The 17,500-nt window shown below is 30.9% G+C and overlaps 2 protein-coding genes across 5 annotated transcripts in view; one reads left to right on the forward strand and one right to left on the reverse strand.

The window, feature by feature from the left end:
• The window catches only part of LOC122636535 (growth factor receptor-bound protein 14-like), a 426,705-nt gene that overhangs the window by 397,305 nt on the left and 11,900 nt on the right, over positions 1-17,500 (reverse strand). The gene's annotated exons all lie outside the window — the stretch shown is intronic.
• The window catches only part of LOC122636537 (SET and MYND domain-containing protein 4), a 65,028-nt gene that overhangs the window by 4,796 nt on the left and 42,732 nt on the right, over positions 1-17,500 (forward strand). For both annotated transcript variants that reach the window (XM_043827868.1, XM_043827869.1), the window contains one exon: positions 12,639-12,781. In XM_043827868.1, the coding sequence (XP_043683803.1) occupies positions 12,639-12,781 (143 nt within the window). The remainder of the gene's footprint in view (positions 1-12,638; positions 12,782-17,500) is intronic.

Below are 17,500 nucleotides of genomic sequence, written 5' to 3' on the forward strand. Positions count from 1 at the left end.
AAAAGGAAAATAGGTTCGAACAAATTATCGAAAATGACGTATTACGTCTTCGAATGAAGAAAAAAAAAAAGAAAAAAAAAATAGATAAATAAATAAGAATAGAGAAATAATTTTGTATCGAATGAGATATAGAATAGAAGAAACGAACTTCATGAATTTTACGACAATTGACAAATGAATTAGAATGATCGATCGACTTATTTATTTACTTTATGTTTTCACTTATTTATTTATTTTTTTCTCGAAAGGCTAAGATAGCTATTACATATATCCTCGTAGGAATATTACCGGAAGTCGTAATATAAAGAGATAAAATTTAAAGAGGATACGTGCTCAGCATGGACAAGTTTATTTTATCGAATGCTACGAATAGATGAATAATTGATAATTGACTCGAAGAGAAAAAATACGACCTAAACGATAAATCATTATTTTCTTTACACACACACACACACACGCACACGTATAATCTTAATAATTTTGAAAACGTTAGAAAAATTCTTTCAATTCTATCGTCGTATCGTGAAATATTCGAATGACCGGGACAGAGTAGCGTTCTAATAAATTTTCCACGCATATTGTGCCGTTACTGTATTATTCCATTTTAGCCAGACACAGTGACGGATTAACGAATAGACGACGTAGGCGGTTGTATCGGGAGGGCTCGTAACAATAAGAAATAAAAAAAAAAATAAAAAAACAATAAAAAAAGAAAAGAGAACGAAATAAAAAAAAAAAAAAACCGAAAGAAAAAAAAAACGAGCAGAACTATCCCGCAAGAGAAGAGACGAAAGACGAAAAAAAAAAAAAAAGAAAAGGAAAAAAGAAAGAAAAAAGAAAGAGATCTACGTCGGATAACATCGATAAGAAAATTGCATCTCAAACGTTCGTCGACCGACGTATCATTTTTATTTCTATATTTTCGTTAAACGACTCTAATGCGATGTACGATACAATCTTGCACGTTGTTGTATTTCTAGATTCGTCGTTAGCACGAATAAAAGTTGTAACGAATAGAAAGCTATTAATAATAATCGTGCATAATTGATTTTATTTGAATGAATGGAAAAGGGAAAATAGATGAGGAATTTATAAGGCAGCCAAATAAAATTTCTAACGCTACGGGCACTTTCGAAACTAAATCCACCAGTGTCTAGACGTACGACTTCTCAACTCTTTTCTTTTACGCAACAAGGATCGAGTATTCGTAAGAAGGAAAACAGAAAAACAGTGAGAGAAAAAGAGAAAGACAGACAGACAGACAGACAGAGAAAGAGAGAGAGAGAGAGAGAGAGAGAGAGAGAGAGAGAGAGAGAGAAAAGGATATAAAGATATGCAATGAACGAACTTTCCTCTTCGGACGTACTTATTTGAATATTCCGAAAGCGTACGTGATCGACGTAAATAAATATACGAACACTCCCTTCTTAGATCCAAGGTAGGTAGATCGGAGGATCTTAATCCTCTTTTTCTCTATCTATCTCTTCTCTTTCTCTTTCTATCACTCTTTTTCCCTTTTTTTTTTTTCTTTTTCTTTCTCTATCTCCTCTTTCATTCGCATGGAATAGTTTATTTTCGAAAAAAGCTACGAACGCGTTTTCATAAATAAGTACATATTTATATATATATATATATATATATATATATATATATATGTATGTATGTATGTATGTATATATGTAAATACGTACGTATATATTATAGTTATTTCTCAATTCTAAGACGACTTATCACAAAACAAAGATCTAATCAAATACTGACAGAGAGAGAAAGACTATTACATTTGAATTCTTCGTTATATCATGCTTCGTAATAATGTTCCTTATTTATTTACTTTTTATTATTATTATTATTATTATTATTATTATTATTATTATTATTATTATTATTATTATTATCATTTTAATAAGATCTTCTTTTCGTAAATATACCTGTATATATGTATATATATATATATATATATATATTTTTTTTTTTATTTTAATTTCTTTTTTTCATTTATACACCGAACGAAGAAATAACTCGTAAATTATTCGTTATCTTCAGCGAGTTAACAATTAATTACAATTGATATCAAATACATATCAGATGACGAATCGTTCGCAAAGAAGAACTTATGTACATAACGTTACATATACTTATGTACCTTATACGCCGTTATCTATCTATCATACGGATAAATTTTACAGATAAATACAATGCAACAAGATTGTTTGCTTCGAGATACGAATAAGGAAGAAACGTAGTTATTTGAATAATTATCGATGTTACATCCTGTTTACGTCTAAACGAAGTAACGTTTCCGCTTGATAGAGAAATATCGGAAGAAAATTCAATACGTTCGATTGAGTAATTCGATTTCTCGCAATAACGCCTCCTCGTCGAACAAAATAATCTCTCTCTCTCTCTCTCTCTCTCTCTCACACACACACACACACATACACATGGCATACATTCTCTCTCTTTCTCTCTCTGTCGACTATACAAGACAAAGAAGAACATCACGGAATTAATATGACGAAGAATCTAACACGAAATTAATGTGAGATTGGTATAAAAGAGAAAAAAATTAAAGAAGGAAAAGAAAAAAAAGAAAAGAAAAGAAAAGAAAAGAAAAGAAAAGGACAGAAAATTTCATTCACTTTTCTTCGAATTCATTTTGAAATAATAATCTTGAAAAATACGTCCCTTTCGATTCATTCATCATTTACTATAACGTAACCATAGTAAGCATAGGTTGGATATACAAGAAAAACACTTGAATTTTTCACAAGTCTACCAGTTTTAAAACTTCCACTACGAACGTTCAAGTAAAAATTCTCTTGTCTATCTATCCGTACGGACTTTATCGTGCTAGTGATATTTCGAAAAAGAAAAAAAAGAAAAAAAATTGTGAGGGTGGTGGTGGTGGTGGTGGTGGGGGGGGTGGGTGAAGAACGAGAACGACGACGACGAAGGACAAAGTCCTTCTTATAACAACTTATACTTTTCTACTTGAAAAGAAAATTGGAATATTTATTGAACCACGATGGCAATTCACTTTGTTGCGAAATTGACTCACCTGAGACGGTCTTTCAAATCTATTTCTATCTCTCTTTCTCTCTCTCTCTCTCTCTCTCTCTCTCTCTCTCTCTCTTTCTGTTTCTTTCTATCTCTTTCTCCGTAATATTCTCTTCTCTCTTTTCCTATCTCTCGAACAGGGATTTTCATTTCAGTAAACGTGCGAAGCATTCGTACAGAAATACTCTGATGAATCTTTAAAGTTCTTCTTCTACCAGTAGATATACTTCTAATGTAATTTGAAGGGAATAAAAAAGAAGGAAAGAAAAAGGAAAAAAAAAAAACAAACAGACACATATACACGTAACTTAAATGTCCAACGAAATCGGCCGTTTATAACGAGCTTGGATTCGCATTGATTCGCATAACAAAATAAAATAAAATAAAATAAAATAAAATAAAATAAAATAAAATAAAATAAAATAAAATAAAAAAAAGAGAGAGATAAAAAAGAAAAGAAGGAGTATAATCGTTCAACGTTATTTGTTTGAAAGAGAAGAGAATCGTCGTCGATCTCGTTAAAATAGAAAGAGAGAAGAAAAGATAAAGGCTCGCTTATACCATATATCACGAGTAGATAGGAGAGAGAGAGAGAGAGAGAGAGAGAGAGTTACGGAAATTACAAGCTGCTCAAGTTTGCCCGTTAGCCGATGCAAATGCATTACCATAAATTTAAATCCAAGCAAAACAGAACACGACACCGGTGGTGGTGCTGAGCTAAATAATGGAGTAATCGACTTCTCGCTTAATTACGCTCGGACACGTTCAGTTTTTTTTTATTAAATCTAAGTAACTAAAATCCAAGGATAGAAACATGCATGGATATCTCTTGAAATCTTTCCACGATAATATAAAAATATCTCATGGATAAATCTTTTTTATAATTCAATATGTGTGTGTAGGTGTGTACGTATGTTTCCAAAATTGATTTTACGATGTTAATATAAGAACGATAAACGATTCACTGGTTTGGTTTACCGTTAATCCGCATCCAACGTTTCTTCGTGACTCGTTTGCTAAAGTGGTGTTCGTTAAAAAAAAAGAAAAAAAAAAAAGAAAAAAAAAAAAGAAAAAGATAATAAATATATGAAGATATGATCGAGGAATGCGACGAGAAGATATGTTACACCGATCACTTGTTCATGAATAATTCAAACAACCGAAGGATTTTTATTGTTTATACAAGTGGATGTCCCATTGTCGCACGGCCATAAATGTTTTCTCAATCGTTTACAACGATTTGTTTCTCCAATATTGACGTCTTATTTCCTTACATCGTTAAAATATATTTTTTATGTAAGATGCATTATAAGACATAGGTCGTAATCGTTTCTAACGTAATCGTAAAATCTCTTCTAATTGTCGATTAATGGATCGATGTCGATCAAAAAAGAAAAAAAAAAAAAAAAAAAAAAAGAAAAGAATAAAGAAAGAAAGAAAGAAAGAAAGAAAGAAATAAAATGTAGATAAATTGGAAATGCATTGGAACTCTGTATAGATACGTTCGACTGATTTTAAACTTTCGAATCGATTTTATCCTATGACCCCCATCATATGTATGTATGTAGTACGTTTATTGCCGATATCGAGAATATGTAAGGACAGCAAAGAGCCAACATGTTATTTGTCGTCGAGATATGGCTTTTACGTTTTCTCTCTCTCTCTCTCTCTCTCTTTCTCTCTCCCTCTCTTTAGCATCGCTAAAAGGTTTCTCGTAAAACTAATCGGACGTCATCGATCGTACATCGGGTAAATATCATTGATATTTGTATAGGAAGAAAAATATAAAATGAGATGGAAAGAAAAATAAAACAAATAATAATAGTGAAAGGAGAGAGAGAGAGAGAGAGAGAGAGAGAGAGAGAGAGAGAGAGAGAGAGAGAGAGAGAGAGAAAGTATCTAATACTACAAGCTCAAAAAAGATTACACCTTTCTATCGTAAATTTCACACATGAAACGACGATATTATTTTTCTCGTCTACTTTTCGCTTACCGATAAATCTCACGAGAAACATAACAACGATTCTGTTATCAACGATCAATGATATATACTATTATCCTAAATGTATAACACATACATTAATCTTACTTCTTTATATCTTTCGTTTAATCGCTATTCCTCGTTCTACATCGAAAGTGTATGTGTGTATATGTTTTAAAAGAAAATTAAAAATGGTTTAACTATATTATCGATCTTTAATTATCGTCAACAAATACAAGATGGTATTGATAATAGAATTTAATATATTAAATGATATATATGTATGTGATAACCAGATACCAGATATTTTATATATATATATATATATATATATATATATATATATATATATATATCAAATAATGAAGAAGGAAAAAAACGAAAAAAAGAAGTACTTCAGCTTGTTCTATCTCGAAATATTTTATATCGAGATATTGAAATCTCTCTCTCTCTCTCTCTCTCTCTCTCTCTCTCTCTCTCTTTCTCTCTTTCTCTCTCTTGATATCGAACAATAAACTGAAGTACTTTTCTAATTCAATACTTCACGAAATAATACTGTAAACGGTGTTTCAGAGGTAGAGTTTAAGGAAATTCTTGAAAAACCGCCAATTTAATCTAAATATACATACACACACTTACACATATTTTAATGGTTCATATTTAATGGCAAATCATTCACAAAGAATCCGATAAAGAAGATAAAATGATCGACGTTCATCTTTTACAACCCATTCTTGCGGATTAAATTATTATTAAAGTATATAATATAAAGATTTAAACTGATTCTCCTCCTATCGAACTAGTACTCAGGAATTTAATATTCCTTCGAAAGATTGCTAATACGATAGATAGATACGTAAGTATTTATTTACTTACTTACTTACTTACTTACTTACTTACTTACTTACTTACTTACTTATATGTTTAGAAATGAAATACATGATAGAGAGAAAAATATTTTTCAAATACAAAAGATGTTATCACATTTGTCGATGCAACAAATGGCATCTTTCTATTTAATTCTTGACAATAAAATTGTTCGTTCTCTTCCTTTCTTTCTTTCTTTCTTTCTTTCTTCGTATTTACTTTCTACTCGACTTTTAATTCGGTTCATTTCCAACCATTTCTTCTTCTTCTACTTTTTCTTTTTCTTATTATATCTTTTTTTCGTTTCTCTTTCTTTCTTTCTTTCTTTCTTTCTTTCTTTCTTTCTCTTTCGTCTCCTTCCACTTCCACTTTTTCTTTATTTTTTTTTCTTCTTCTTTTATTATTCTTTTTTGTTTCTCTTCCTTTCTATTTTTCTTTCCATCTATTCTTTTCTAAAAAAAAAAAAAAAAAAAAAAATAATAACTACATAAAAAATATAACGATGATATCCCTATACTATAAAAATTCACTTCACGAATTCGACAATTTGACTATAGTTGATATAACCAATCAATAACTCTACCAGTCCAACGAATCATCATCCATCATGCACTTACCACACGACTATTTCGTTCACGATCTCCTGACTCATATCTCCTTGATACGAACTAACCATGAATATTTACATAGATACACACAAACATACAAACATCTCGGAAATATATTATGTATCTATATAAATACATCTATATAAGATCAAAGAGAATCCGATATAACAAACTAATCGAAAAGATCACCGATCGAAAAAGGTCGGATTTTCTATCATTCCTCTAATCCCTAAGATCAACTTCTTTTTCTTTTTCTATTATACGTTGTAAATGTTGTTAACGATCGAGAGAAATACTTCCACTTTTTTTTTTTTTATTTGAAGAAGAGAGAGAGAGAGAGAGAGAGAGAGAGAGATACTAAAAGAGTTATTACAAAGTTATTTTTTTCTATTTTCTCTCTCTCTCTTTCTTTCTGTTTGTTTGTCTGTCTGTCTGTCTCTCTCCCTCTCTCTCTCTCTCTCTCTCTCTCTCTCTCTCTCTCTCTCTTTTTCTTTGCTCGACGATACGTAAAAAGGAAAATACTGCGAGAGCAAAGGGTGTTACAGATCGTACGTCCATCGAGGATGCACCGTCGATTAAAGAGAAAAAGAGAAAGAGAGAAAGACAGAGAAAGAGAGAGAGAGAGAGAGAGAAAGAGAAATCGATAAACGTGCAGAGGGTAGATAAACATATTTGTTGTGTACATGGATATATCATATATGCGTCGCATAGATAGACTACGAGTAGAGTAGAGTCGCATTTTTATCGATCGATGTTCGTACCCTCTCTTCCTCCCCTCTTCTCTTTCCTTTACCCCCACCATCATCCTCACCGCCGCCAAATTTTGTTACGCTTGTCCGCACGATCGTAAGTCTTTGTAAATCTGTAAAAGTATCGTTCCGTAGAAACGTAGAAACGGATATTATCGTTTGGAAATTTCGAATATCGAAACGAAACGAAACGAAACGTAACGTAACGTAACGAATAGATATCACAACCAGTGAGCGTGCAATTTTTTATTCGTATCTTTCGAACGCGTACGAAATTCTACACGCGTACGTGCTTACGTACTAACGTACGTACGTACGTATACGTAACGTATACTTGGCTCGTTAGTGGAACGTTATATGGACGAAAAAATTTACCAGGCCGACTATATACGATAATAATTTATCAAGAAAAATTCTATACGGCAAACATAGGATATCCTATTATTTTTTACGAACACGATTTTTCGATTCCGCAGGCAGAAATTGTACGCAGAACGTATCGTAACCGTATCACGTCGATTTGTGAAAAAAAAAAAAAAAAAAAAAAAAAAGAAAAAGAAAAAGAAACAATGAAAAAAAAGAAGAAACGAAAAAGAGAAAAGGAAAATGAAAAAAACGAAAGTACGAATAAACTTGGCCTCGATGTGAGAAGATTGAAAAGAGAGAGAGAGAGAGAGAAGTAAAAAAAAAAAAAAGAGGAGTAAAAAAAAAGAAATTGAAAAAAAGAAGAGGACAAATAAAAAAGAAAAAAAGATTGCTCGTTCTCCAACGTATGAGAACTCGATCCATCTTCGGAATGAGAAACGTAACGAACCATCAACATAAACGTCAACGAAGTCTCTTTCCTCTATACCTTGCCTTTCCATGTTCTCTCTCTCTCTCTTTCTCTCTCTTTATTTATCTATCTATCTCTATCTATCTTTCTCTATCTCTCTTTCTCTATTTATCTATCTCTCTCTCTTCGACTTTTCTTCTATTTACAATTCCTATATATTCCTCGTATAACTAGACTCGTACTCTTTCTCTCTCTCTCTCTCTCTTTCTCTCTCTCTCTCTCTTTCTCTCTCTTTCTCTGTCTGTTTATTCTTCCTATCTACGATAACTCTTACCGACATGTACCTAGGTAATTTCTCGTGCTTCGCGAATAGAAGTAATAAATGACGGTGGTTGCAATTACGGTTAACTCTCACCCCCATTCCCACTATCAACCCTCTTTTCTCTTTCTCTCTCATTTTCAACGATTCAACAATCAAGAACTTTCTCTAATAATGGACGTCTTTTTAAATCATAGATATTCCGTATAATTAAGAACGGACACTTTGCGTGAGAGTAAAAGAAAAAAAAAATGAGAGAGAGAGAGAGAGAGAGAGAGAGAAGATATCGAAACGTCGTGTTAGTTAATGAAATTACATCTCAGGAGTGATTACGAAAGAAAAAAAAAAAAAAGGAAAGAAAGAAAGGCAAGGAAAATGGAAAAAAGAAAATAAAATCATTCTTTCGCTTTTCCAATCGTTTGCACGAATCGAATTATGTTCGATCATATTTGAACGAACGGTTATCAAATTAACGTGAACAATATAATGAATGAAAATATTTCCAGATTAAAATATAGTTTAGATTTAAATAGACTTTTGAAGAAATTTCTAAGGTAAAGGATTTATCGAAGGTATCGTATAAAGGAGAGAACGTTAGAATTAGCATAGATAGGAGATGTGATCGGGCTCTTGGAATTTATCTTTGTTGATGAAGGATAGATAGAGGTATTTATAATTTATGGGAGATATATAAACTCCTTACTAGAAATATCTACGAAATTAAATGTCACGATATATCATATAGATCCATTGATTTATATGTTAAAACGATAATTATAATTATTACGAATTGAAATTACGTCATAATGGATATTATTTATTATAAATGATATCTTTCGAATTTGTTACTCGATGGTGTATCAAAAATGTGAAACTTAAAAAAATCAATAAAGAAACGCATATATATGTATATACGTACAAACACACACACACACATATACGTATATAACGTAAACCTTGTGAAATGTTTCATGCGCGTTTCGTTTTTACCGGATGGTCTTGGAATAACAGATGAAAATGGAAAAAAAGAAAAAAGAAAAAAAAAAAAAGAAAAACAAGGAAGAAGAATAAAAAAAAAAGAAGAAAACAGAAAAAAAAAACGAAAACAAAAATATGTTATTTTACCGTCGTTGGGGCGATCGATCGATGCATCAAGTTTACTCTGTACGATAGAGGTATAACCGAAGTCTGTCTCGAGACTGGTACCAAACGGTCCTCCTACCCTTTTCCTCATCCACTCTTTCCCTACTATGTTAACCTAGGATTAACCCTTGCTCACACGGCCGAACCTTTGGCGACGATTCGACAACCATTTGGAATATTATTCGATAAGAAAATTTTACGATACTCTTGTATACTTTATATATATATATATTCTATATATATATATAGGTAATATAATATACAATATATATATAATATATATATATATTAGTATATATATGTAAATAAAATATGTATATATTAAATATAGATTTATTTAATTTAATTATATTGAAATTATAGATATTTAAATTATAAATAAATGTGTATACGTGTATTTATATATGCACGCGCGCTTATTTATGTATATGTGTATTTGTATGTTTGTTTGTATTCGTGTGTTTGTATATGTGTGTGTGTGTGTGTGTGTGGGTGTGTGTATCTATCTATGATAGATATTTGAAATTAGACGAGCTTTCTAAGAGCCGAGAGTTCGATCAAAGGATACGTTTGATCGAAGCTTTATCAAAGCGTTTGCGTTGACCGTTTTCGTCCTATTCCACAAATTATTACCCCCTTACTTATTCTCCTATTTCCCCATTAAATAATTCCGAAGGTAATCTCGATATCTCTCTCTCTCTTTTTTTTTTTTTCGTTTTATTAGAAAAATAAATATGTTCTCCATTAAAAATTTCATTGAAAGCAATCGTTATCGACGATACGGTACAGATATTATTATTAAAAATTGAAAAATATACTTATTGTTACTTCATAATTTCTATCTTAGAATATTTATTCGAAACGCTTTATGTCAGTCAATTCTATTTGTTAAAATAATGCAATCGGTGATATCAGTATCGTCGAATAGAAAATATTTTAATAATTTGCAAATTGACGTGGACTTCTGTACGTTTAATAGCGATGTTGTTTCATAGAATAATATTTGACTATAATTGTGGCTAATTAAATACATTACATTTAGTAATTCGTATCTATTAATTTCAATTGGAGCAAATAATATACGACGGCAATTATGAAACTAAATTATATATCTAATATGTAAAATATATATTTTTCAAATAGTACTCGTGTAATTGGAATGGAGAATATTGAACGTGTTATTTTTTTGTATCATTCTTTTTTTCTTTACTTTTCTTTCTTTTTTTAATCTGAAAATAATCACCAATAAGGTGATTCACGAGGATACTTAAACAGCTTCGTTTTTTTGCAAATTTTAATTCGTACTCTCGTTAAATGCATCATACATAGATATATATATATATATATATACATACACACATATATATATATATGTATTTAAGGATTAAATACGTAAGTACGTCTGTATGTATTTAAAGATCGAAAAAAGTCAAGGACTCTTTCGAAGACCTATATATAAAATTACGATTCATGCGAAGAAACCGAGATAGTCACGTAGATAGATAAATAGATACTTTCTATATCCACTACGCTAGAACGAATCTAATCGAGATTTATTTAACTTTTAACAGATCTACCTTTAATATGTCGCAAATGAAAAAAGAGAGACAGAGGAAAAGAACAGAAAAAGAAAGAAAAGAAAAGAACAGGAAAGAGAGAAAAAAAGAAAGAAGAAAAAAAGACAAGGAAAAAAAAAACACACACACGCACAAAGATTCTTCACGTTTTGAAATTTCGTGAAATTTCATGAAACATCGCGAATCGCGTTTTCGTATTCATTGTCCCAACGATATTACTCTTTCCGTACGCGTTATCAACGTAGAAATCACATTATCTCGAATCTCGCTTGAAGAGAGGTACGACACACACACACACACACACACACACGTATATATATATATACGTACATAGATATTCGATTTAGAATGCATCATAGGATAAATGAAGTTACCGAGAATGTACAAAGTTAACATCCATCATTACGTGTTTCTCATCAAATATCATTGAAAGTTATCCAAAAGTAACGTAGAGATAAGCTGGATAACATTCTCATGAAACATATGATTCGCGAAATATTCACGAAGACTCTTGCTGATATCTCGTATCTTTTCTCTATTCATGCGAATGTCTCTTTCTCTCTCTCTCTCTCTCTCTCTCTCTCTCTCTCTCTCTCTCTCTCTCTTTATTTATCTATCTATTTATCTATCTATCTATCTTTTTCTTCGCGTTAATAAAGACGACAAGGTAGACGACGAATATTTAGAATGCGGTCGTACCTATATCATGCTGCGTTACGTTACGATAACGACCTAATTAATTATCCGTGAGAAAATGTGATAAAACTTGTCTGTACGCCATGATTATCCCGTTATCTACGTTAGATGACGTCGTACATACATAGATACGTATATACACGTATTTTATACAGGGTAACGTTAGAGATACCGAATATGAGACATGTGCTTAATACGTGAGACCTCCTTCCCCTCACCCCTACTCCTCACCCCCACCTCAACCCCCACCATTCTCCCTTCCTAACCTCAACTACTATCTCGTCTCCTCCCTACGGTATTTCCACTAGGAAGGATTGCAATACCACGGCAACGGTTTAGAACTATTAAAACGAACGACAGTGACGTCATCTAACATAGTCCTCCTCCTCCTCCTCCTCCTCCTTCTCCTTCTCCTTCTTCTTCTTCTTCTTCTTCTTCAACCCTCGTTCACCCTATGAAATCTCATCGCTCACGCGTTAATTCTTTCGGGGTTAATTCGGCTAAAAAGCTGTCTCAACTTTTGCTTAGTTTTTTTTATACATGTTTAGATATATTTTGAACCACCTCGAAAAGTTGGAGAGTATGTATATATATATATATATATATATTTATATATTGTTTTAAATATATGTATTGTATATATATATATATATATATATATATATATATAAATTTGTTATGTTTATACATATACATATAATTTCTAATATATTATCTGAAAAAATTGAAACAGATTTGGAAGAAAAAGATTTTAATATTTACAGTACTAAACATGTTATAATATACATATAAATAAATATATATATATATATGTATGTATGTATGTATGTATGTATTTGATGAAAATATTATTTTTATTTAAGAATTGAACTCGAGAGAAGAAGAGAAGAATGCAAGCGTATACTGGAAGAAAACGCAAAATCCGTCGTCCCGTTCGGATCGCAGGGAATAAACGACAAGCAGTCCGATATAAAGATCCGATCTTATCGAGAGAGAACGATGAAACGTAAGTAAATTTTTGAGATATGATTTGTTTCAAGAATCTCTCGCGATTCTAACAAATCTACCATTAAAAAACATTAAAAAAAAAAAAAAATTAAATTTAACATCACAAAACCAATTGAAAAATTCGATACACACACACACACACAGACAGACAGACAGACACACAAACACAAACAAACAGACAGAGAAACACACGTACACAGATGTTGTACATGCATACATGCATACATAGATAAAGATAAATAAATAAATAGATAGAAATACATTAGATAAATAAAACAACAAGAACGTTCGATAGTCCTCGTCGTCTATACGTGTATAAAGACGTATAGTATCTACAATAGTACAGTACAGTATAGTACAGTATGCATAATCCACGTAACATCTTGTATTACCTTGAAACAATATTATCTTAGAGAGAAACTTGTAATTGGGGAGTACATGTAATCCTAGGATAACGAGAAGGTTAAGGAGATAGATGAGATCGTTACCGATCTCATTACTCGCGTAGCTTCGACGGATGATAAGAAGAAAGAAACAGATACAGATACCAAAGCAAAGGGATGAACGAAACCCTAATAGGGACGATGAAAACGACGACTATGATATCTTAGATATAACACAGCATCCTGACGACAATTCAGACACGAAGATAAGCGAGAAGAACACTTGCTCGCGTTTATCTATCTCTTTCTTTCTTTCTTTTTCTATCTATCTCTATCTTTATCTCTTTCTCTCTCTTTCTTTTTTTTTGCTAAAGATAAAATACCACCGCGTAAATTCTACCTGTCGGATTATCCTTCTCTCTCTTTCTCTCTTTCTCTCTTTCTCTCCGTCTCTCCGTCCATCTGTCTCTTTTCTATAGCTTTTTATAACTCCATCATCAATAATCGTATTTCCGTTTTCGTCGTTCGTTATTCTAAATCCCATCATAATCCAAGCGAACTTTTATTCTTAAAATTCTTTAATAATCTCATTCGCGATACGATTCTTTGATTTTAAAAGATTACTCGTGTTCGTTTGTAAAAACTGTCCTTTGTAAAAATTGTCGTGATTATTTAAAGGATTCTTTGATTTTATAGAAAAGTTTAGAAGGTATTTGATAGATAAGTAAAATACGAGGATTATCGAAAGCTTAGAAAAAGGAATTTTTTTTTTTTTTTTTATCCGTTCCATGTAAGCAGGTATTTCTGATGGACGAATGGATGTTAAGAGGTATTTTTAAAAAAATAAAAAAAATAAGAAAGAGAGAGAGAGAGAGAGAAAATAAGGAGAAAAAAAAAAGAGAAGCAGACAAACAAAATACGATATATCTGCTAATTAATCTAAAGACCGATCCTACTGCTAATTACTCTAAACGACCTTCGAACAAATCGTTCAGTATCCCGAGCACGAATTAGTCGCTACTTCGCATGCTTTTCACGAGTTTACGATAAGCTTTAACATTAGAATTTTTTTTTCTTCTTTCTCTCTCTCTCTTTTTTCTTTTTTATCTACCAATAGGAATCAAAATTACTTGCTTGAATATTTCTTTTTTTTTTTTCTTTCTTTATCAATGACTACATTCTGCTTTTTTAATATATTCTATTTCTTAAAATTTGTTTTTCATCAGTTTGTTTTTCATGACTTCATACTGAAGCATGTAAATGATTTATTTATTAGGTAAACGATGTCAATGAAAAATATTACGTATAAATATATATATATATATATATATATATATATATATATACATACATACACACGTATGTTTGTAGTAAATTTACTATCATATTTGCTCGTATATGTTTAATAATACATATGCATATTATGAAGTTACTTTATTTTCAAGAAAGCAAATTTTTTATATATATATATATATATGTGAGATTATTTTTATTAAAAATGTTACATTTATTTCTACATTGTCGTTAAGTATAACAAAAATAAGTTTAGATAAAAAAAGAAATAAAAAATTTATATATACAAAATATTCGTTTTCGTCGATAACATGTTCTTTTTAAAAACAAGAAAGTTTGATACCTCTGATAGAAACAGATATACGTATGACATTGATAGTTATAATGTTAACCCTTTCGCCAGCCCTTTCGTGGAATTAGTCGACCGAACTATTATTGCTATCACTATAACGAGAGTTGAGAATCACAAGTGTACAATTCAAAGTACAAACTAACATCCATAATACTTGATCGTATTATCCAAATTATTTGTTCGTTACTCAATTAATATGATACTTGAACAATAAATTTAATAAATACATATAATAACAATACGATAAAACTAATATACGAATACAAATTACAAATAGAATCTCGCGTGATTAAATGTTAACGTTAAAATTCGATTATCATTTGAGATTTTATTCTCTCCTCTTCTTTTCCTCTTTTTTTTTTTCTCCTTCGTTAATTTTTTCCTCCACGTCCACGTATATTTTCAAAATATTCATTCAATTATTACCTTCAACATTATTTCCATTTATTACTTATTACGATTATTCTTTACTCGTTGTTACTTTCCTCGCCACACTTAAATAAAAATGCATGGATTCTCGATGTTAAAAAAAAAAAAAAAATAAAATAAAATAAAGAAAAAAAAAAAGAAATAAATAAAAAGAAAAAAAAAGAAAAAAAGAACCAAAAATTAATACAACATAGACCGATAATAACGTTCTTATTATAAATCCAATAAAAAGTAAATACGTACATGTAATAACAATTAAAAAATAATAATAATAATAATAATAATAATAATAATAATAATAATAATAATAAAAAGAAAAATCAATTTAATTTCATTTTCCCGATCTTGAAAAATGATATTTCAAAAGAAATCAGGAATCTCACTGACACGAGAATAGATATCAAGATACGCTAAGTTCACCGAGAGTTCTTAATATGAGGAAAATTTTCTCGGTTGACTATAGAGTTAACTTTGGTTTGGTATAAGCCGAACTTTCAACATACGGGTGACTATAGTCACGTTTAGTAACCTGTCTGATGGAGAAAGGGTTTAAGTAACTTTTCTCGCTACTCGTATAGCAATCGCTTCATTCGCATCACCGTAAACAACGACGAGACGAGGATTAATGCAAGCAGTCGCGTTCCTTTGTGGAAGACCACAGTGAACTCCTTCGAACCGCTAAACTTTTGTCATTTCTCTCTATCTCTATCTTTCTCTCTCTCTCTCTCTCTCTCTCTCTCTCTCTCTCTCTCTCTCTCTCTCTCTCTCTCTCTCTCTCTCTCTCTCTCTCTCTCTCTCTCTCTCTGTCTCTCTTTCTCGTATACTTCACCCTATACCCTTTTATATAAACACAACTGTTACTTATCCGCTTTAGGACAATACCTTAGGGACGAAACGATCAAAATACAAGTCGATATCGTAAAAGAAAAAAAAAAAAAAAAATACGATAACAACTTCCTATTGGTTTAATCTTTTGCTTTACTCTTCTTCTGCCTTTTAATTTCCTCTCTCTCTCTCTTTCTCTCTCTCTCTCTCTCTCTTTTTTTTCCTTTTTTTTTTTCATTTCTTTCTCGCAACAAAAAGGATACGACAACAACTGCTTAACCCCTTTTCTTTTGCTTCGATTTCTTTCCTTTTTCTTTCTTTTTTTTTTTTTTTTTTAATTTATTTTCTTCACTCTCTTCTTTCTTTTCTTTATTTCTTACCTATCAACAACGATCTCGTGTATTTCGTTCGAAATGAAAAATACGAAGAGTCAATATCGTTATTTTTATTAAACATGTTATTTACTTAGACGTTCATTTACGGTAAGTAATACGTTGAAATCGTTCTTTGAATAAACTTACGTAATTGAAAACGTCGAAGGAATTTTTCCATTTGCTTTTCTTTGGTCGAATATCGTATGACTTTATTAAGTCTATGAAACTAAATAACGTAGTAATGGAAAGACATAGCCGAATAGAATGAGATCCAAATTGAAGGTATCCAGGATCGACAATATCGATCGTTCGCAAAACCCGAACATGATTCGCGTTGCTCGGTAATTTCGTTAGGGTGTATTCTCGTGCGTGCTTGGAATGATATAAGAAGGGTTTCAAACAAAAAGGGGAAGTAACAGAAATGCTACGGTAGGAGGTCTTTAATCCTAAACCTTCGAACTCGTTAGATACATTATTCTTCAAAGTGGATTCACGCGATAATTACTAATAACATTAACGATGTCATAATGGAAATAGATAATAGAAAAAGAAATAAATTGGAATATTAAGGAAAGAAAAAAAAAAAAAAAGAAAAAAAGAAAAAATTCGACAAAAGTTGCATTATCGATCTTGAATGAAAATATTAAAGTAAAGAAATAATATTGATGTCGAATAGAATTAAAATATTAAATACTTATTAAAAATACGATAAATCATGCAAACCAACAAGATAATAATATTTTGTTTTTTCTCCTGGTTTTTTTTTGTTTTGTTTTTTTTTTAATATTATCTTTCTGTGCCGCTAAATTTCATATTTCTCTTTTTCTTTCCGATGCATTTCGTACATAGATATGCTCATTTATAACAAATAGTTCGATAAGATTACGAGAGTAAAATAAAAAGGGAAGAGTTGCAAGATCAAGTTAATAGGATTAATCCGCTTTCTCTGATAATTTCAATTTTCTGTCTCATTTAATCCGTTATTTCTCTTTCCTTTCTAACCAATCTAACACACACACATACACACATTCTTGGCTGTATCAAATAGTTTTTATCATTAA

The sequence above is a fragment of the Vespula pensylvanica genome, chromosome 22 (genome assembly GCF_014466175.1).
Source record: "Vespula pensylvanica isolate Volc-1 chromosome 22, ASM1446617v1, whole genome shotgun sequence".
Lineage (NCBI taxonomy): Eukaryota > Metazoa > Arthropoda > Insecta > Hymenoptera > Vespidae > Vespula > Vespula pensylvanica.